Source organism: Oncorhynchus tshawytscha, unplaced genomic scaffold (genome assembly GCF_018296145.1).
Source record: "Oncorhynchus tshawytscha isolate Ot180627B unplaced genomic scaffold, Otsh_v2.0 Un_contig_2389_pilon_pilon, whole genome shotgun sequence".
Classification (NCBI taxonomy): domain Eukaryota; kingdom Metazoa; phylum Chordata; class Actinopteri; order Salmoniformes; family Salmonidae; genus Oncorhynchus; species Oncorhynchus tshawytscha.
In genome coordinates, this window is record NW_024609777.1 from 102,793 (window position 1) to 125,636 (window position 22,844).

Sequence of the window (22,844 nt, forward strand, 5' to 3'; positions counted from 1 at the left end):
CTGGACAGAGGAACTATGCTGAGAAGGCTAGCATCCCGGAGTCACCTATTCACTGTACACACACACACAAATGTCAGAATGATAATTCTCTCTATTTATTTCAGCTTTTATTTCTTTCATCACATTCCTAGTGGGTCAGACGTTTACATACACTTACTTAGTATTTGGCAGCATTGCCTTTAAATTGTTTAACTTGGGTCAAACGTTTTGGGTAGTCTTCCACCAGCTTCCCACAATAAGTTGGGTGAATGTTGGCCCATTCCTCCTGACGAAGCTGGTGTAACTGAGTCAGGATCTAGGCCTCTTTGCTTGCACACGCTTTTTTCAGTTCTGCCCACACATTTTCTATAGGGTTGAGGTCAGGGCTTTGTGATGGCCTTGACTTTGTTGTCTTTAAGCCATTTTGCCACAACTTTGGAAGTATGCTTGGGGTCATTGACCATTTGGAAGACCCAGTTGCGACCAAGCTTTAACTGATGTCTTGAGATGCTCCTTCAATATATCCACATCATTTTCCATCCTCATGATGCCATGTATTTTGTGAAGTGCATCAGTCCATCCTGCAGCAAATCACCCCCACAACATGAGGCTGCCAACCCTGTGCTTCACGGTTGGGATGGTGTTCTTCGGGTTGCAAGCAACCCCCTTTTTCCTCCAAACATAATGATGGTCATTATGGCCAAACAGTTCTATTTTTGTTTCATCAGACCAGAGGAATTTCTCCAAAAAGTACGATCTTTGTCCCCATGTGGTGCAGTTGCAAACCGTAGTCTGGCTTTATCATGGCAGTTTTGGAGCAGTGGCTTCTTCCTGGCTGAGCGGCCTTTCAGGTTATGTCGATATAGGACTCATTTTACTGTGGATGGATACTTTTGTACCTGTTTCCTCCAGTCTCTTCACAAGGTCCTTTGCTGTTGTTCTGGGATTGATTTGACCTTTTCGCACCAAAGTACCTTCATTTCTAGGAGACAGAACACGTCTCCTTCCTGAGCGGTACGACGGCTGCGTGGTCCCATAGTTTTTATACTTGCGTACTATTGTTTATACAGACGAGCGTGGTACCTTCAGGTGTTTGGAAATTGTTCCCAAGGATGAACCATACTTGTGGAGGTCTACAATATTTTTCTGAGGTCTTGGCTGATTTCTTTAGATTTTCCCATGATGTCAAGCAAAGAGGCACTGAGTTTGAAGGTAGGCCTTGAAATACATCCACAGGTACACCTCCAATTGACTCAAATGATGTCAATTAGCCTATCAGAAGCTTCTAAAGCCATGATCCACACACAATATTTTCTGGAATTTTCCAAGCTGTTTAAAGGCACAGTCAACTTAGTGTATGTAAACTTCTGACCCACTGGAATTGTGATACAGTGAATTATAAGTGAAATAATCTGTCTGTAAACTATTGTTGGAACATTTACTTGTGTCATGCACAACATAGATGTCCTAACCGACTTGCAAAAACTATAGTTTGTCAACAAGAAATTTGTGGAGTGGTTGAAAAACGAGTTTTAATGACTCCAACCTAAGTGTATGAAAACTTCTGACTTCAACTGTATATACAATTGGTTAGGACAACGTCGGGGGTGTGCGCATATGTGGCGTGTGTGTGTGTGTGGTGTTGGGGTTGGGGTGTGTGTGGTGTTGGGGTGTGTGTGTGGTGTTGGGGTGTGTGTGTGTGTGTGTGTGTGTGTGGTGTTGGGGTGTGTGTGTGTAGTGTTGGGGTGTGTGTGTGTAGTGTTGGGGTGTGTGATATTCATCTAAAAGGTCCTTCCTGCTGCACCTAGCCTTGGTCCACTCTAGTCAACGACATAACGAGATCATTAGCAACATTAACATCACAGGGCTACTAAGCAGCGTGTGTGTGTGTGAGTGTGTGTGTGTGTGTGTGTGTAGTGTGTGATGTTGGGGTGTGTGTCGTGCTACAAAGAGATGGTGAACAAAAGAGACAGACAAACAGAGAACCTTAACCATTCCTGTCCTCGACCAGACTGCACTCACACATCATTTACTTCCCTGACACAACAGAAGAGAAGAAAACATTCTGTCACACCCACCGCCATCTTAAACACATGTTTAGTGTGTGTGTTATATTATGAGGAAAAACAACATCAGTGTTCAACATTCACAACCCTGTTAGAAGGTGTGTTAGAATGATCCAATCAATCAGCTTTTAATCAGTTTCTCTAATAGCATTACCATGTTAGATATAGTCCCCCCAGTCTGGTGAGGTACTACTGTAGCTGGCTGTTGTTCCCAGGCTGGTGAGGTACTACTGTAGCTGGCTGTTGTTCCCAGGCTGGTGAGGTACTACTGTAGCTGGCTGCTTTTCCCAGGCTGGTGAGGTACTACTGTAGCTGGCTGTTATTCCCAGGCTGGTGAGGTACTACTGTAGCTGGCTGTTGTTCCCAGGCTGGTAAGGTACTACTCTAGCTGGCTGTTGTTCCCAGGCTGGTGAGGTACTACTGTCCCAGGCTGGTGAGGTACTACTGTAGCTGGCTGTTATTTCCAGGCTGGTGAGGTACTACTGTAGCTGGCTGTTGTTCCCAGGCTGGTGAGGTACTACTGTAGCTGGCTGTTATTTCCAGGCTGGTGAGGTACTACTGTAGCTGGCTGTTGTTCCCAGGCTGGTGAGGTACTACTGTAGCTGGCTGTTATTTCCAGGCTGGTGAGGTACTACTGTAGCTGGCTGTTGTTCCCAGGCTGGTGAGGTACTACTGTAGCTGGCTGTTGTTCCCAGGCTGGTGAGGTACTACTGTAGTTGGCTGTTGTTCCCAGGCTGGAGGTACTACTGTAGTTGGCTGTTGTTCCCAGGCTGGTGAGGTACTACTGTAGCTGGCTGTTATTTCCAGGCTGGTGAGGTACTACTGTAGCTGGCTGTTATTCCCAGGCTGGTGAGGTACTACTCTAGCTGGCTGTTGTTCCCAGGCTGGTGAGGTACTACTGTAGTTGGCTGCTGTTCCCAGGCTGGTGAGGTACTACTGTAGTTGGCTGTTGTTCCCAGGCTGGTGAGGTACTACTGTAGCTGGCTGTTATTCCCAGGCTGGTGAGGTACTACTCTAGCTGGCTGTTGTTCCCAGGCTGGTGAGGTACTACTGTAGTTGGCTGCTGTTCCCAGGCTGGTGAGGTACTACTGTAGTTGGCTGCTGTTTCAATGTTGGCGGTATAAGAGTCTGTGTCGGACTGTAGGCTGCGGTTCTGTAGTCCCAGTGGAGTGTGTGTGTGCGTTTGTGTGTGTGTGTGAGGGGGACTGTAGCTGTAGTTGCTTAGTCCCAGTGGGGCTCCAGCACAAATGAGTTGACTCCCTCCCCCTCCCTCTCTCCCCCCTCTCTCCCTCCCTCACCCACGGCCATACTGTACTTGATATGATCAGGAAAATTGAGCAGTGTGAAAATGAGAAGGGAGATTGCTTTCTCCTCTCCCTGGTAAGGTACCATGTGTTATTAGGACCAAGGCTAGATGAGTTGGGACCTGTCTGCAGGTGGGCCCAACAAGCAAACAGCCAAGCCATACTTTTTTAATCAACATACTAGGCTCACCCATACAGAGAATGTGTAACCCTAATGCGCCATTGGTTGATTCGGGTGCATCATGTCCTCTTATCTCATTAACAGCTGTTGTCAAACAGTCTGGAAAGACCGTTCTCTTCCTCAGTGAATTCTACTAGATGAAAAGCCTAAATGAGTATAACATCCTCGCATTTAAAGCATACCTGATTGTTTAAATTTCACACTACTAAAACGTTCTATTCTCGAAAACCTAAAATGACTACTATTTAGAATGCAAGTATGGGAATTGGGACACGTCCAATGTGTTTGTTTTCTGTGACATTGTTTTGCATTTGATGTGTGTATTTTTGTCATTCAGAGCTCATCTGTATAAAGAGGCCTTGGTCGGAGTTTGACTCCCTGATAAAATACACTGAATCGAGCTTTCAGGGGAGGATGGGACTGACTGAGGATGACCCATGGTATGCTGTGGGTGAGGTAGTAGAATAAATATTACAAGGTAACATAAGTCTGCTAAAGGAATGGGGCTGGAGGATGGGACTGACTGAGGATGACCCATGGTATGCTGTGGGTGAGGTAGTAGAATAAATATTACAAGGTAACATAAGTCTGCTAAAGGAATGGGGCTGGAGGATGGGACTGACTGAGGATGACCCATGGTATGCTGTGGGTGAGGTAGTAGAATAAATATTACAAGGTAACATAAGTCTGCTAAAGGAATGGGGCTGGAGGATGGGACTGACTGAGGATGACCCATGGTATGCTGTGGGTGAGGTAGTAGAATAAATATTACAAGGTAACATAAGTCTGCTAAAGGAATGGGGCTGGAGGATGGGACTGACTGAGGATGACCCATGGTATGCTGTGGGTGAGGTAGTAGAATAAATATTACAAGGTAACATAAGTCTGCTAAAGGAATGGGGCTGGAGGATGGGACTGACTGAGGATGACCCATGGTATGCTGTGGGTGAGGTAGTAGAATAAATATTACAAGGTAACATAAGTCTGCTAAAGGAATGGGGCTGGAGACAGTGTTAGATAGTGCTCTATACATCACAGTACTCAACACTCTCTCCCTGGTACTCTGACAGACACAATACCGAAATTTTGAGACTAAGCTTCAATCTGACATTTTTGTCAAATAAGAGTGAGTCCCCATAGGAGTGAGTCCCCATAGGAGTGAGTCCCCATAGGAGTGAGTCCCCATAGGAGTTAGTCCCCATAGGAGTTAGTCCCCATAGGAGTTAGTCCCCATAGGAGTTAGTCCCCATAGGAGTGAGTTCCATATACATATACAGATGGTTCTTGAAAAAGTACTAGACTAGAAAGTTCTATCTGCATAAACCCCAATGCAAGCCAATCAAAAGCCTGACCAAATACAGACGAACCAATCAGAACAACACGTCTTTGCCAGTAAAAACTGAACATGTCTAAAAACTGGACTGTGTCAGATAGGACCTTACGGCTCTGAAATATCAATCTGGGTTCAACCTTAAAAGGTTCTATCTGCAATTGCACCCCTCTAAACATGATATATTTACAAATGTCTCAGGGTTTTGATACTCTGCACTTTAGGAACCTTTAAGGTGAGGACGTTAATGGGTTATGAAAGAAGAAGTCACTACAAAACAGTTCTGAGATCTGGGAATTGAAAACTTTGATGCTCAATACCTTCGAACTATGCTTTGAATAGATAGAACCTCATCAAATCACATGTTATTGGTCACATACACATGTAGCGAAATGCTTATCGTCCCACCGTCACACAGTGGCAAGCCACATCTAACACTTCTAGCCTGTCCCTGTCACCAGAGGAAGGGCTGGAGCATCCAGGAGAGGTAACAGGGGAGCCCAGCAAAACATGCAAAGCTCCCCCTAGGAGGGGTGCATCGCTGATGTGATCTTCCGGTCCGGGTTGGCGCCCCCCCCTCGGGTTCGTGCCGTGGGGGGAGATCTTCATGGTCTGTACTCGGCCTTGTCTCGGGGTAGTAAGTTGGTGGTTTGAAGATATTCCTCTAGTGGTGTGGGGGCTTTTTACTCAATCACCTTGTCCCGGACCTGCTGTTATCAACTCTCTGCTTTGAAAAAACAACTGTGATTTCCTCCTGAGGTGCTGACCTTGTTGCACCCTCTACAACCACTGTGATTATTATTATTTGACCTTGCTGGTCATCTATAAACATTTGAACATCTTGGCCACGTACTGTTATAATCTCTACCTGGCACAGCCGGAAGAGAACTGGCCAACCCTCAGAGCCTGGTTCCTCTCTAGGTTTCTTCCTAGGTTCCTGCCTTTCTAGAGAGTGTTTTCTAGTCACCGTGCTTCTACGCGGGGCTGGGTTTCTGTACAGCACTTTGTGACATCGGCTGATGTAAAAAGGGCATTATAAATACATTTGATTGATTTAAATAAATGTTATTGATGGTCCCTGAACAGCTTCCGCATCACGTCTCACAGCAGCAGTCAGACTCCAGCTTTAGTATGGATCAGCTGGATGTCTCCTAACTCTGACAGTTCTGTCTGGCTACTCCTCACCACACTGCAGGTCTCACACTAACTCTGACAGTTCTGTCTGGCTACTCCTCACTACACTGCAGGTCTCACACGAACTCTGACAGTTCTGTCTGGCTACTCCTCACCACACTGCAGGTCTCACACGAACTCTGACAGTTCTGTCTGGCTACTCCTCACCACACTGCAGGTCTCACACGAACTCTGACAGTTCTGTCTGGCTACTCCTCACCACACTGCAGGTCTTACACGAACTCTGACAGTTCTGTCTGGCTACTCCTCACCACACTGCAGGTCTTACACGAACTCTGACAGTTCTGTCTGGCTACTCCTCACCACACTGCAGGTCTCACACGAACTCTGACAGTTCTGTCTGGCTACTCCTCACCACACTGCAGGTCTCACACGAACTCTGACAGTTCTGTCTGGCTACTCCTCACCACACTGCAGGTCTCACACGAACTCTGACAGTTCTGTCTGGCTACTCCTCACCACACTGCAGGTCTCACACGAACTCTGACAGTTCTGTCTGGCTACTCCTCACCACACTGCAGGTCTCACACGAACTCTGACAGTTCTGTCTGGCTACTCCTCACCACACTGCAGGTCTTACACGAACTCTGACAGTTCTGTCTGGCTACTCCTCACCACACTGCAGGTCTTACACGAACTCTGACAGTTCTGTCTGGCTACTCCTCACTACACTGCAGGTCTCACACGAACTCTGACAGTTCTGTCTGGCTACTCCTCACCACACTGCAGGTCTCACACGAACTCTGACAGTTCTGTCTGGCTACTCCTCACCACACTGCAGGTCTCACACGAACTCTGACAGTTCTGTCTGGCTACTCCTCACCACACTGCAGGTCTCACACGAACTCTGACAGTTCTGTCTGGCTACTCCTCACCACACTGCAGGTCTCACACGAACTCTGACAGTTCTGTCTGGCTACTCCTCACCACACTGCAGGTCTTACACTAACTCTGACAGTTCTGTCTGGCTACTCCTCACCACACTGCAGGTCTCACACGAACTCTGGAATCACACATTTACAACAGCTTCCGCATCACGTCGCACAGCAGCAGTCAGACTCCAGCTTTAGTATGGATCAGCTGGATGTCTCCTAACTCTGACAGTTCTGTCTGGCTACTCCTCACCACAATGCAGGTCTTACACGAACTCTGGAATCACACATTTACAAGAGCAAACCTGCTACAGCTACCAGACCTGTTTTTACACAGCGTTCAGCCCAACCCCGTGGGCTGAGCTACAGTAACAGGGGACCTGAGCAGTGATTCAATCACTGATACATGCCAGAGTAACACAGACACAGAAAAAAAGCTGAGTGAGGGTTTCAAAACAGGACTAGCAAACAGTTTGTTTTCTTACTTCCTGTGTGTCTGTGGGCCCTCTCTCTCCCTGCCACACTCAGGGCAGAGCAGTACTGTGCCCTCTCTCCCCTGCCACACTCAGGGCAGAGCAGTACTGGGCCCTCTCTCTCCCTGCCACACTCAGGGCAGAGCAGTACTGTGCCCTCTCTCCCCTGCCACACAGAGCAGTACTGTGCCCTCTCTCTCCCTGCCACACTCAGGGCAGAGCAGTACTGTGCCCTCTCTCCCCCTGCCACACTCAGGGCAGAGCAGTACTGTGCCCTCTCTCCCCTGCCACACTCAGGGCAGAGCAGTACTGTGCCCCCTCTCCCCTGCCACACTCAGGGCAGAGCAGTACTGTGCCCTCTCTCCCCTGCCACACTCAGGGCAGAGCAGTACTGTGCCCTCTCTCTCCCTGCCACACTCAGGGCAGAGCAGTACTGTGCCCTCTCTCTCCTTGCCACACAGAGCAGTACTGTACCCTCTCTCTCCCTGCCACACAGAGCAGTACTGTGCCCTCTCTCCCCTGCCACACAGAGCAGTACTGGGCCCTCTCTCTCCCTGCCACACAGAGCAGTACTGGGCCCTCTCTCTCCCTGCCACACAGAGCAGTACTGGGCCCTCTCTCTCCCTGCCACACAGAGCAGTACTGGGCCCACTCTCTCCCTGCCACACAGAGCAGTACTGGGCCCTCTCTCCCCCTGCCACACAGAGCAGTACTGGGCCCTCTCTCTCCCTGCCACACAGAGCAGTACTGGGCCCTCTCTCCCCCTGCCACACAGAGCAGTACTGGGCCCTCTCTCCCCTGCCACACTCAGGGCAGAGCAGTACTGTGCCCTCTCTCCCACTGCCACACAGAGCAGTACTGGGCCCTCTCTCTCCTGCCACACTCAGGGCAGAGCAGTACTGTGCCCTCTCTCCCCCTGCCACACTCAGGGCAGAGCAGTACTGTGCCCTCTCTCTCCCTGCCACACTCAGGGCAGAGCAGTACTGTGCCCTCTCTCTCCCTGCCACACAGAGCAGTACTGTGTCCACGGTTCTCCAATACTCTCCACCCTCAGTCCTGGCCCTGTGTGCATCTAATCAGCATCTAAAGCATCTAAAGCTAGCCATCAGCCATCAGCCTATATAAAGCTAGCCATCAGCCTGGTGGAGCTGAACTACCAACTAACCATCTAAAGCTAGTCATCAGCCTGGTGGAGCTGTACTACCAACTAACCATCTAAAGCTAGCCATCAGCCTGGTGGAGCTGAACTACCAACTAACCATCTAAAGCTAGCCATCGGCCTGGTGGAGCTGTACTACCAACTAACCACCTAAAGCTAGTCATCAGCCTGGTGGAGCTGTACTACCAACTAACCATCTAAAGCTAGCCATCAGCCTGGTGGAGCTGAACTACCAACTAACCATCTAAAGCTAGCCATCAGCCTGGTGGAGCTGTACTACCAACTAACCATCTAAAGCTAGCCATCAGCCTGGTGGAGCTGTACTACCAACTAACCATCTAAAGCTAGCCATCAGCCTGGTGGAGCTGAACTACCAACTAACCATCTAAAGCTAGCCATCAGCCTGGTGGAGCTGTATCACCAAGGCCATCAGACTGTTAACCAACTGCTCATCTGAAGCTAGCTAAGATGGCACAAACAGACCTGGACCTGAGGTGAGCAAAAGTGTGTGTTGACCCCTTTATCCCTTGCTTGTGTGAGTGAGTGAGTGAGTGAGTGAGTGAGTGAGTAAGTGAGTGAGCAGCCGTGTGAGAGAGCAGCCGTGTGTCCATCCGCGTGTGCGTGCATCCATGCGTGTAGCCGTGCGTCCGTCCGAGCCTGTCGGCCCTTCCATAGAGACTGACCTGCATCTCCTTCTCTCCGTACTTGGAGGGGTTCTTGCTGCCCTGGCTCTTCCTGCGGAGTTTCTTCAGTTCAGCCTGACACTTCTCCAGACTCTCTCCCTTACTCTTGTGCTCCACTTGGTACTTCTTCAACGCAGCCTGAAGGGGGCAGGAGAGAGCACACAGAAAGTTAGTTTATCAGCAATGGGGAGAACAAGTTGCCCTTTAAAGTTTATCTTAGGTCAGTGTCTAGGGGGCAATGTCACCCTATATGGATCTGTCATAGAGTATGTAACAAGTTGCCCTTTTAGAATTTGTCTCTCTAAGGCCCGGTGTGTACTATCTATTAGCCTCCTGAAGCCCTGTCATCTTAACTGTCTGAGCACATCTCAACAGCTGTCTATCATGTGGCAGTGCTGGAGACAGACCATTATGGGAGGGTCCTGGCCCTGTGTGCATCTAATCAGCATCTAAAGCTAGCCATCAGCCTGGTGGAGCTGTAGACCATTATGGGAGGGTTCATCAGGATTACCATGATGTGTGTGTGTGTGTGTGTGTGTTCTGATCCTCCCTCACATTAAGTTTAACACGTTATCTCCTGCTCCCACCCTGCCACATCCAGTAATCTGATCTATTCCATGACTAACACATGTGATTCAACTCATCAAGGGCTTGATGATGAGCTGACCAGTTGAATCAGGATCACACAGTGTGGAACAGAGGGGGGGGGGGCTCAGGAAAAGGTTTTATGGATAGAGATCATGTGAACTTTGTACTGGTCTCTGACTAGTAATCTATATGGGAACTTTGTCCAGCGGATTGGTAATCTATGGTAAGTTTTCCCGTTCAACCGTTTGGCATTTCAGGAACGTGTCCAAGCCCTGACATCTGTGAGTGATTGAGAGCGGTTGTAAAATGCTGGTCAAGTAATCATTTTTCAAACGGAGAGAGAGAGAGATAAGTCAAGCAAGCCTGGTTTGTTGTAAAGTAAGCCTATTGTACTTTATATTGGTTTGAGAGGATGAATCGTTCATTTCTGACTGGAAAACGGTACTTGAAGACTTGCTGCTATAGCAACTCTGTGCTTTTGTCTTGATAAAACGTAACGTGTAGCCTACAAACAAGACAATAAACCCTTTAATTGTCTGCACGTACAGACTTGTGAAATATTGCATTATTCAATAGTGTAATATGTTTTAGAATAAAAGTGTCTCATTGTTGAATTGTTTGTGCTTACTGGCTAGTGGCTCCTGTGATACTGATGCTCAATTTGAGCTGCGGACCAAGCCACAACGAAAGGTAAGGGTGTAATGTGAAAGTAGAATTCTCTTTCGCCACCCGGTTCCTCAGACTCTCCTTCATGTCTCGTAGTGGGAAAAGGGACGAGGTCTTCAGGTGGCTTTTATTTGTTCATGTTGTTTACCGCCTACCCCTTTCAGATATACCAAAAAGATGCTCTACAAATGCAGGCCTGATAAATTAGTGGGATTTTGTCTGAGTATAAGTCAGTGAGTGAGAGAGAGATTCCTCCATAGGGAGTAGTGTAGCTACAACAAGTTTCCTTCCTGATGGAAAATGTTTTTTTTTCCTGAAATGACTCGCAAGAAACATTAATAATTCACAAAGCAAAACCATTGCTATTACCTCTGATGCTATTTTTTAAAAGGAATTCATTACTGTGAATTGATGGCATTTTAATACCCAGAACAAGGCTAGGTTCCAAATGGCACCCTATTCCCTATTCCAGGGGTACTCAACTCTTACCTTACGAGGTCCAGAGCCCGCTGGTTTTCTGTCCTACCTAATAATTAACCAGGTCTAAGTTAGTGCCTGATTAGAGGGGAACAATGAAAAAAAAAAAAGTAGTGGAACTGGCTTCAAGGTCCAGAGTTGAGTTTGAGGGCCCTAGATAGTCCACTACTTTTAATTAAATTCCATAGGGTAGTAGTGCACTATATAGGGAATAGGGTGCCATTCGAGATGGATGATAATGAATGAGGGCTCTGGCTTGTTTGACAGATGGCATTCAGAAAGGAAAAGTGTTTTCTGGCTCTGTGTGTGTGTGTGTTTTCCTATTGAAATAAATAAGCATCAGAGGATTAGTGAACCAATTGATCGTTGATCTCTTCTCTTATCAGTGTAACGGAACAGAAACATCTCTGATGGGTCTATAGCGGCAATAAAAAACAGAGATCCATTGTGGGTATAGCCTCCAGTTACTACAGAATGAGGCATATTTAACATCAGCTATTGGCATGGTTCGGTTTGAACCCAGTTTCATAAGAGTTCCCAGAACACTCACTGGCAGTATCCAAAATGGCATCCTATTGCCTATACAGTGCACTGCTTTTAACCAGAACCCTATTGATTTTGGTCAACAGTAGTGCACTACATAGGGAATAGGGAGGTACACACTGTTGCCCACAGAACAGTGTGACAGAGAGAAGAAAAAAATGGACTTAAAAATAATAATAGAATTCTAAGAAAACCGACCGGACGGAACCGAGACAAACAAGCTATGAATAGGAGAGGGCTGCTGGAGGGAAACCTGGATGTCCACACAGAGAAACAGACACAAACCTTTGCTTACATTTGTATACGATCACATCTCTATTATGCATGGGAATACTTGGGGAACAGATTTCTTAAAATAAAATCACTTGGAGATGATTTTCTGGTGTTTTTACAGTCTTACAGTATTTCCAACAATGAACATTAAAAATGTTTTTAAAAATGTAAAAAATTATATATATACACACACACACTACTTTTTTTGGCTCAGATAGAAACCCCGCAGGCCACCAATTGGGGTACCCTGGCGTAGCATACCCAACAGGCTAATGCTACAGCTAGCATACCCAACAGGCTAATGCTACAGCTAGCATACCCAACAGGCTAATGCTACAGCTAGCATACCCAACAGGCTAAAGCTACAGCTAGCGTACCCAACAGGCTAATGCTACAGCTAGCATACCCAACAGGCTAATGCTACAGCTAGCATACCCAACAGGCTAATGCTACAGCTAGCATACCCAACAGGCTAATGCTACAGCTAGCGTACCCAACAGGGTAATGCTACAGCTAGCGTACCCAACAAAGTCTAATGCTACAACTAGCGTACCCAACAGTCTAATGCTACAACTAGCGTACCCAGCAGTCTAATGCTATAACTAGCATACCCAACAGTCTAATGCTATAACTAGCATACCCAACAGTCTAATTCTACAGCTAGTACAATGGTGTATGATGATGACAACACCACCTCGTCCCCCTAACCTGCAGCACAGCCACACTGCTGCTCCTCCACATGGAGTTGGCTGGTTGCAGCCCGCTCACTGCCCACTCATTCTAAGTATATCACTCCTGCTGCTTCAGACTTCAATGCATGCTGCAGGAAATGTTAGGTTGTAATTCTCTCTTTGCTTATTGGTTATGTCGTTTCTAAATATTCTAAAGAGTTGTTTTCTCAAAAGCTTCATATTCAGGAAAAGGAGCCGTACTGTTTAAATGGAGGTCCAGAGTAAGAACAACAAACACTTTGGCAAAGACCTGGGCTGAATAACTGGTCTGAATAACTGGTCTGAATAACTGGTCTGAATAACTGGTCTGAATAACTGGTCTGAATAACTGGTCTGAATAACTGGTCTGAATAACTGGTCTGAATAACTGTGTTGCTGAATAACTGTGGTGCTGAAGGTGGACAGTAGGTGAAAGACAGACATGGTCTGAATAACTGTGGTGAAGTTGGACAGTAGGTGAAAGACAGACATGGTCTGAATAACTGTGGTACTGAATAACTGTGGTGCTGAATAACTGTGGTGCTGAATAACTGTGGTGCTGACCGGGGACAGTAGGTGAAAGACAGACATGGTCTGAATAACTGTGGTGCTGAATAACTGTGGTGCTGAATAACTGTGGTGCTGAATAACTGTGGTGCTGAATAACTGTGGTGCTGACAGGGGACAGTAGGTGAAAGACAGACATGGTCTGAATAACTGTGGTACTGAATAACTGTGGTGCTGAATAACTGTGGTGCTGAATAACTGTGGTGCTGAATAACTGTGGTGCTGACCGGGGACAGTAGGTGAAAGACAGACATGGTCTGAATAACTGTGGTACTGAATAACTGTGGTGCTGAATAACTGTGGTGCTGAATAACTGTGGTGCTGACGGGGGACAGTAGGTGAAAGTGTAGCTGTTCAAACAAAGTGTGTGTGTTTGGGCCGGGATGAAAATCGTTAGTATGTTGGGAAGGAAACAGAAAACAACTTCAAGGAAAACAGAATGTTGGAAACAAACACCATTATGTTGTCATCCAGAGTCCTGTATTTCCCCCCAAGCTACAGCACACAATGTTCTACAGCATTTAAAAAGGAACAAAGAGTTAAATATGCTTTGTATTTTCATTTTTGGCATGGAAAAACCATTGCGATACGGATATCGTCACAGCCCTAGTGTGTGTGTGTTTCAGCCATTTAGTCAGATGCTCACCGTCAGGTAACGAGCATCCAGCTCAACCTTCTTCTCCAGCTCAGACAGCAGCTCGTTGTGGAAAGACTTCAGCTGCATGGACGGACAGATGGAGCGATTGAGGGGTGTAGAGAAGCACAGGGTTAACGGTGACATCACTCTCACAACAGAACAGAGTTAGGACCAGGTGTTCATCCTGATCATGTGATCATATAGGAGGAACATAATATATTCGAAGCCTTAGAATAACACAAATACATGCTTATAACGCTGGTTTTACAACAGCTGTTTTTCTATCCATCGGCAGGACAGAACAGCAGCTTCAGGTACGCTCAGGGGAGGGGGCGTGTCTTAATTAACAGGACAGAACAGTAGCTTCAGGTACGCTGAGGGGAGGGGGCGTGTCTTTATTAACAGGACAGAACAGCAGCTTCAGGTACGCTCAGGGGAGGGGGCGTGTCTTAATTAACAGGACAGAACAGTAGCTTCAGGTACGCTGAGGGGAGGGGGCGTGTCTTTATTAACAGGATAGAACAGCAGCTTCAGGTATGCTCAGGGGAGGGGGCGTGTCTTAATTAACAGGATAGAACAGCAGCTTCAGGTACGCTCAGGGGAGGGGGCGTGTCTTTATTAACAGGACAGAACAGCAGCTTCAGGTACGCTCAGGGGAGGGGGCGTGTCTTTATTAACAGGATAGAACAGCAGCTTCAGGTACGCTCAGGGGAGGGGGCGTGTCTTTATTAACAGGATAGAACAGCAGCTTCAGGTACGCTCAGGGGGGGCGTGTCTTTATTAACAGGACAGAACAGCAGCTTCAGGTACGCTCAGGGGAGGGGGCGTGTCTTTATTAACAGGACAGAACAGCAGCTTCAGGTACGCTCAGGGGAGGGGGCGTGTCTTTAATAACAGGACAGAACAGCAGCTTCAGGTACGCTCAGGGGAGGGGGCGTGTCTTTATTAACAACAGCTGTTGTTCCATCTCCAATATTACGGATGTCTCCAGGTTCTGCTCGCCTGAATTACAATATCTCATGATAAGCTGTAGACCTTAGATGCTGGCACTAAGACCACACTCAACGAGCTGTATAACCCAAACCCTCCCCAAACAAGAAAATGCTCACCCAGAGGCGGTGCTCCTATTGGCCAGTGATTTTATTTTATTTTAGAATTTTCTCTTTTACCCCTTTTTCATGGTATCCAATTGGTAGTTATAGTCTTGTCTCATCGCTGCAATCCCATATGGACTCAGGAGAGGCGAAGTCGAGAGCCATGCGTCCTCCGAAACACGACCCAACCAAGCCGCACTGCTTCTTGATACAATGCCCGCTTAACCCGGAAGCCAGCCACACCAATGTGTTGGAGGACAGACCGTGCACCTGGTGACCGCGTCAGCATGCACGCTCCCGGCCCACCACAGGAGTCGCTAGAGCGCAATTGGAAAATGACAAACCCTCCCCTAAACTGGACGACGCTGGGCCAATTGTGTGCCATCCCAGGGGTCTCCCGGTCGCGGCCGGCTGCGACAGAGCCTGACTCGAACCAGGATCTCTAGTGGCACAGCTATCAACTGAGATGCAGTGCCTTAGACCACTGGCCCGGCGATTTTAATACAGGAAAACTGAAATCTGTTTTACCTAATTTCTACCATCATGTCACCTGTGCAACCAGAAGCGGAAACTCTAGACCATCTTTACTCCACACACAGAGACGCATACAAAGCTCTCCGTCAGTCTTCGTTTGTCAAATCTGACCATAACTCTATCCTCCTGATTCCTGCTTTCAAGCAAAAACAGGAAGTACCAGTGACGTGTGCAATACAGAAGTGTTCCGATGAAGCGGATGCTATAGGCTACAGGACTGTTTTGCTAGAACAGACTGGAATATGTTCTGGGATTTATCCCAGAAGTTTACCACATCAATCACCAGCTTCATTAATAAATGTGTCGACAACGTCAACTCCACAGTGACGTACATATCCCAACCAGAAGCCATGGATTACAGGCAAAAATCGCACTGAGCTAAAGGCTAGAACTGTCGCTTTCAAGGAGAGGGACACTAATGCGTACACTTCTAAGAAATCCCATTACGACCTCTGACAAACCATCAAACAGGCAAAGCGTCAATACAGGACCAAGATCAAATCCTACTAAACCGGCTCTGACGCTCGTCAGATGTGGCAGGGCTTACAAACTATCACGCATTACAAAGGGAAACCCAGCCGCGAGCTGCCCGGTGACGCAAGCCTACCAGACGAGCTAAATACCTTCTATGCTCGCTTCGAGGCAAGCAACACTGAATCATGCATGAGAGCACCAGCTGTTCCAGACAACTGTGTGATCACACTCACCGTAGCCAATGTGAGTAAGACCTTGAAACAGGCACCCAGAGTATGCGCTGACCAGCTGGCAAGTGTCTTCACTGACACTTTCAACCTCTCCCTGACCCAGTCTGTAATACCTACATGTTTCAAGCAAACCACCATAGTCCCTGTGCCCAAGAACACCACGGTAACTAGTTTAAATGACTATCGCCCCGTAGCACCCACATCTGTAGCCATGAACTGCTTTGAAAGACTCACATCAACACCATCATCCCAGACACCCTGGACCCACTCTAATTACCTCCCCAACAGATGACACAATCTCTACTTTACTCCACACTGCCCTTTCCCACCTGGACAGAAGGAACACCTACATAAGAATGCTGTTCTTAGACTACAGCTCAGCATTTAAATCAAAGTTATTTGACCTCTATTCCTACAGTACACCATCTCCTCTAGCAATCTGCTTATGATTGTGTCATAAAGTCCTTATGAAGGTTCATATACCCACCATCTCCTCTAGCTGTACTTGGATCTGTCTGTGGACCTCAGCCATCTGAAACAGCACGTCCCCTAAAGAGAAACACACAGAGCAGATGTCAACAAACATCCCTCACTACAGACAGAGCAGGAGAGGGGAGCGAGAGAGCAGGAGAGAGAGTGCAGGAGAGCGGGGAGAGAGAGCGCAGGAGAGCGGGGAGAGAGAGCGCAGGAGAGCGAGGAGAGAGAGCGCAGGAGAGAGAGATCAGGAGAGGGGGAGAGAGATCAGGAGAGGGGGAGAGAGATCAGGAGAGAGGGGGAGAGAGATCAGGAGAGGGGGAGAGAGATCAGGAGAGGGGGAGAGAGCGCAGGAGAGGGGGGGGGAGAGAGATCAGGAGAGGGGGGAGAGAGCAGGAGGGGGGGGGGAGAGAGCAGGAGAGGGGGAGAGAGCGAGAGGGGGGAGAGAGCAGGAGAGGGGGGGGGAGAGAGCAGGAGGGGGGGAGAGAGCAGGAGAGGGGGAAGAGAGCAGGAGAGGGGGGGGAAGAGAGCAGGAGAGGGGGAGAGAGAGAGCAGGAGAGGGGGAAGAGAGCAGGAGAGGGGGAAAGAGAGAGAGAGCAGGAGAGGGCGGAAAGAGAGAGATCAGGAGAGGGGGAAAGAGAGAGAGAGCAGGAGAGGGGGAGAGAGAGAGAGCAGGAGAGGGGGAGAGAGAGAGAGCAGGAGAGGGGGAGAGAGAGAGAGCAGGAGAGGGGAGAGAGAGAGAGCAGGAGAGGGGAGAGAGAGAGAGCAGGAGAGAGAGAGAGCAGGAGAGGGGGAGAGAGAGCAGGAGAGGGGGAGAGAGAGAGAGCAGGAGAGGGGGAGAGAGAGAGAGCAGGAGAGGGGGAGAGAGAGAGAGCAGGAGAGGGGAGAGAGAGAGAGCAGGAGAGGGAGAGAGAGAGAGAGAGAGAGCGCAAGAGAGATCCCAGTGTGCAGAGAGCCCATGCAGCAACACAACGACACAACAGACGCACTAACAGACAGAGGACAGACTGGTAGCCAGGATGGTGCATGGTGGAACATTTGGATGTCTCAACAGGAAACACATTTAACTGATAAATAAAATACAATGACACATTAAACAAGACAGAAAGGAAAGGAGGAGGGAAGGAAATGATGCAAATAAACGTGAAGGACATCTTCTAAAGAAGTTGTAGTGAAAGAAACTTCAAAAAGTGGTACAAGCAAAAAATATATATTATTCAAACTTTATATAACTGCTGTTGTTTTATGTGGAGATCAAACATATTGGTTGGTTGATCTTTATATTGGCAATACGACAAATAATAAACAAAAAACAACAGTTAATCTCCAAACGAAAGAGGAGTAAGAGAGAGAGAAGTAAAGAAGGAGAGGGAGAGTCATGCAGCCAGTGGAAGATTGGTCCTGGTGTTTTTAATATACCTACACGCTGCCTCTTCTGATTATGCAATGCATTGTAAAGAAAAGGAACAAAATATCTAGATTGAGAAGGACAGACCTTGAGACAGAAATACACAGAGAGAGACAGAGAGAGAGAAAAAGAGAGAGACATTACAAAGGGGATGGAAACAGGTTCCCATTACCAAGTCCAAACCCTCCTTTAACACCAGAGGACTATGGACTAGACTACGTTTCTACTCTAAATACACATGGGTAAAATAGTCAGACCCAAAGTCCATTTCTGATTAAAGCAAAGCCATTCATAATGGAAATACATTTTCAAACAGCACATTTATTACATGTGTGAAATATTTGTAAAGAACCATCTACCTCAAAGTCAAAGCTAGTCTTATTGTTCTGTGTTTGATGACCGTTTACTAAAGAACATTAAAGAGTCTAAGTCTTCAAACCTGAGACATCTTTTGAAACTGAAATTCTTAAAGTTCTATCAGAGACCTCAAAGGAATCAGAGAACAACTTCCATCAAATCCTCAGAACCATCTGATGTTAAGAAGATGGGGCCTGAACCATCTCAGTTCTAATGTTAAGACTCTGGTCCATCTCAGTTCTAATGTTAAGACTCTGGTCCATCTCAGTTCTAATGTTAAGACTCTGGTCCATCTCAGTTCTAATGTTAAGACTCTGGTCCATCTCAGTTCTAATGTTAAGACTCTGGTCCATCTCAGTTCTAATGTTAAGACTCTGGTCCATCTCAGTTCTAATGTTAAGACTCTGGTCCATCTCAGTTCTAATGTTAAGACTCTGGTCCATCTCAGTTCTAATGTTAAGACTCTGGTCCATCTCAGTTCTAATGTTAAGACTCTGGTCCATCTCAGTTCTAATGTTAAGATGCTGATTGATCTGAGTTTTTACCCATGGGGTAAAGACAGACAGAACGTATATCAGTGGGGTTTAGACTGGTCTGTATCTCATCAGACAGAACGTATCAGTGGGGTTTAGACTGGTCTGTATCTCATCAGACAGAACGTATCAGTGGGGTTTAGACTGGTCTGTATCTCATCAGAGAACGTATATCAGTGGGGTTTAGACTGGTCTGTATCAAGAGAAGAGAAAAGAGTAAACCCCCTTGGGTTGTGCCGTGGCGGAGATCTTTGTGGGCTATACTCGGCCTTGTCTCAGGATGGTAAGTTGGTGGTTGAAGATATCCCACTAGTGGTGTGGGGGCTGTGCTTTGGCAAAGTGGGTGGGGTTATATCCTTCCTGTTTGGCCCTGTATCATCGGATGGGGCCACAGTGTCTCCTGACCCCTCCTGTCTCAGCCTCCAGTATTTATGCTGCAGTAGTTTGTGTCAGTTTGTTATATCTGGAGTACTTCTCCTGTCTTATCTGGTGTCCTGTGTGAATTTAAGTATGCTCTCTCTAATTCTCTTTCTTTCCCTCTCTTGGAGGACTTGAGCCCTTGGACCATGCCTCAGGACTACCTGGCATGATGACTCCTTGCTGTCCCCACACACTGAAGACAGACAGATATCACAAGAAACAACAGCAAACAGAGCAGCAAAGCAGCGTGGGTTGTTAAATACAGGAGTTTGAACACAGTAGAACTACTCATTCTAACCCTGTAGAGGGAGTTTGAACACAGTAGAACTACTCATTCTAACCCTGTAGAGGGAGTTTGAACACAGTAGAACTACTCATTCTAACCCTGTAGAGGGAGGGAGAACACAGTAGAACTACTCATTCTAACCCTGTAGAGGGAGGGAGAACACAGTAGAACTACTCATTCTAACCCTGTAGAGGGAGTTTGAACACAGTAGAACTACTCATTCTAACCCTGTAAAGGGAGGGAGAACACAGTAGAACTACTCATTCTAACCCTGTAGAGGGAGGGAGAACACAGTAGAACTACTCATTCTAACCCTGTAGAGGGAGGGAGAACACAGTAGAACTACTCATTCTAACCCTGGTAGAGGGAGTTTGAACACAGTAGAACTAGTCATTCTAACCCTGTAGAGGGAGTTTGAACACAGTAGAACTACTCATTCTAACCCTGTAAAGGGAGGGAGAACACAGTAGAACTAGTCATTCTAACCCTGTAGAGGGAGGGAGAACACAGTAGAACTAGTCATTCTAACCCTGTAGAGGGAGGGAGAACACAGTAGAGCTAGTCATTCTAACCCTGTAGAGGGAGGGAGAACACAGTAGAACTAGTCATTCTAACCCTGTAGAGGGAGGGAGAACACAGTAGAACTAGTCATTCTAACCCTGTAGAGGGAGGGAGAACACAGTAGAACTAGTCATTCTAACCCTGTAGAGGGAGGGAGAACACAGTAGAACTAGTCATTCTAACCCTGTAGAGGGAGGGAGAACACAGTAGAACTAGTCATTCTAACCCTGTAGAGGGAGGGAGAACACAGTAGAACTAGTCATTCTAACCCTGTAGAAGGAGGGAGAACACAGTAGAACTAGTCATTCTAACCCTGTAGAGGGAGGGAGAACACAGTAGAACTAGTCATTCTAACCCTGTAGAGGGAGAACACAGTAGAACTAGTCATTCTAACCCTGTAAAGGGAGAACACAGTAGAACTACTCGTTCTAACCCTGTAGAGGGAGAGAGAACACAGTAGAACTACTCATTCTAACCCTGTAGAGGGAGAGAGAACAGTAGAACTACTCATTCTAACCCTGTAGAGGGAGAGAGAACACAGTAGAACTACTCATTCTAACCCTGTAGAGGGAGAGAGAACACAGTAGAACTACTCATTCTAACCCTGTAGAGGGAGATCAAAGTAGAACTACTCGTTCTCTGGAAGTAAAAACAGTTCCATATAGTCACAGAAACAAGGCATGTTTTGATTGTCTGTCTATACTCATGTGATTAGCGAAGTTGTAGTTGTAACCTAGAGCCTTGATATTGTGGTTTATAAACAGAAATCTAAACTGTATTTCAGGTAGACTGATTAGATTGAATGGTGTACCAGGTAGACTGATTAGATTGAATGGTGTACCAGGTAGACTGATTAGATTGAATGGTGTACCAGGTAGACTGATTAGATTGAATGGTGTACCAGGTAGACTGATTAGATTGAATGGTGTACCAGGTAGACTGATGTTTTCTTCTTCTTTGTGTGTTTGAGAGACCATGTGCTAGACCTCCTCTCCACAGATGATGGCAGATGAAGATGATGGCGTCTGTCTGTCGCTCTGTCTGTCGCTCTGTCTGTCTGTCGCTCTGTCTGTCTGTTCGCTCTGTCTGTCTGTTCGCTCTGTCTGTCGAAGCAGAGAAAGCGTTTCTAAGACTATGGAGATGTTTCCTGAGTGAGTGTTACAACACTGATCGTCTGTCGATCCAAGAAGCACAAGAGCAGGCCATAACATCCTGTCAGGCAGGCCTGCTAAGCTGATTACAGATAATACTGATCCCCTGATCACAGCCCCCAGGGGCTTAGGGAGCCGGGCATTCTGTTGGTCGGGTCTTAGTGGCTGGATCAATTAACAAATGGGTAGCAACTGGAAGAATGGCCATACAGACAACATTATCACACACACACACACACACACACACACACACACACACACACACACACACACACACAGTACTCCCCCGTTTCACTCGGTTTAATTTTATTCCTACGGAGGACAACCCAGGATTTCCTCAACAGGCACATTGTTTACAACAGAAGACTTATAGGATGAAGGGAAAATATGTTGCATGATGTTTTGGAATAAAGCAGGAATGAATAATACAGATGTCAAGCAGGTGGAGACACGCTGCAGGATGCTAGAGTTGTTCAGATGTCAAGCAGGTGGAGACACGCTGCATGATGCTGGAGTTGTTCAGATGTCAAGCAGGTGGAGACACGCTGCATGATGCTGGAGTTGTTCAGATGTCAAGCAGGTGGAGACGCTGCAGGATGCTGGAGTTGTTCAGATGTCAAGCAGGTGGAGACACGCTGCATGATGCTGGAGTTGTTTAGATGTCAAGCAGGTGGAGACACGCTGCATGATGCTGGAGTTGTTTAGATGTCAAGCAGGTGGAGACACGCTGCATGATGCTGGAGTTGTTTAGATGTCAAGCAGGTGGAGACACGCTGCATGATGCTGGAGTTGTTCAGATGTCAAGCAGGTGGAGACACGCTGCATGATGCTGGAGTTGTTTAGATGTCAAGCAGGTGGAGACACGCTGCATGATGCTGGAGTTGTTTAGATGTCAAGCAGGTGGAGACACGCTGCATGATGCTGGAGTTGTTTAGATGTCAAGCAGGTGGAGACACGCTGCATGATGCTGGAGTTGTTCAGATGTCAAGCAGGTGGAGACACGCTGCAGGATGCTGGAGTTGTTCAGATGTCAAGCAGGTGGAGACACGCTGCAGGATGCTAGAGTTGTTCAGATGTCAAGCAGGTGGAGACACGCTGCAGGATGCTGGAGTTGTTCAGATGTCAAGCAGGTGGAGACACGCTGCATGATGCTGGAGTTGTTCAGATGTCAAGCAGGTGGAGACACGCTGCAGGATGCTGGAGTTGTTCAGATGTCAAGCAGGTGGAGACACGCTGCAGGATGCTGGAGTTGTTCAGATGTCAAGCAGGTGGAGACACGCTGCAGGATGCTGGAGTTGTTCAGATGTCATTCACTGGGTAAACATGAGGATGTTTCCAGCATGACATTGCAATGGAAATGTTCATTGTTGCCATGACAACTTTTATCTTGTATCAAACAGAAAATTGGACAAAAAATAACGTTGGCATGGTTACTGCAGAGACTACTAGACAGAAACAGATTCATGTGTCTCAAATGTCACCCTATAGTCTATAGGCCCATAGGGCTCTGGTCTAAAGTAGTGCACTATATAGGGAATAGGGTGTCATTTGGGACTCACAGCCTGAGATAGAATCAATATATGACGTTATTAGGAAACTTTGTTCGACTCGGTTGTGTGC

The 22,844-nt window shown here is 47.2% G+C and overlaps 1 protein-coding gene across 9 annotated transcripts in view; it reads right to left on the reverse strand.

Annotated features, from left to right (window-relative positions):
* LOC112237995 (brain-specific angiogenesis inhibitor 1-associated protein 2) overlaps positions 1 to 22,844 on the reverse strand; it is a 137,230-nt gene that overhangs the window by 30,919 nt on the left and 83,467 nt on the right. For all 9 annotated transcript variants that reach the window (XR_006082802.1, XM_042317939.1, XM_042317935.1 and 6 more), the window contains 3 exons: positions 16,522 to 16,583; positions 13,712 to 13,783; positions 9,242 to 9,379 (listed from right to left, as the gene is read on the reverse strand). Coding sequence is in view for 8 of the 9 variants with exons in the window: in XM_042317939.1 (XP_042173873.1) it covers positions 9,242 to 9,379; positions 13,712 to 13,783; positions 16,522 to 16,583 (272 nt within the window). In the remaining variant the exon portion in view is untranslated. The remainder of the gene's footprint in view (positions 1 to 9,241; positions 9,380 to 13,711; positions 13,784 to 16,521; positions 16,584 to 22,844) is intronic.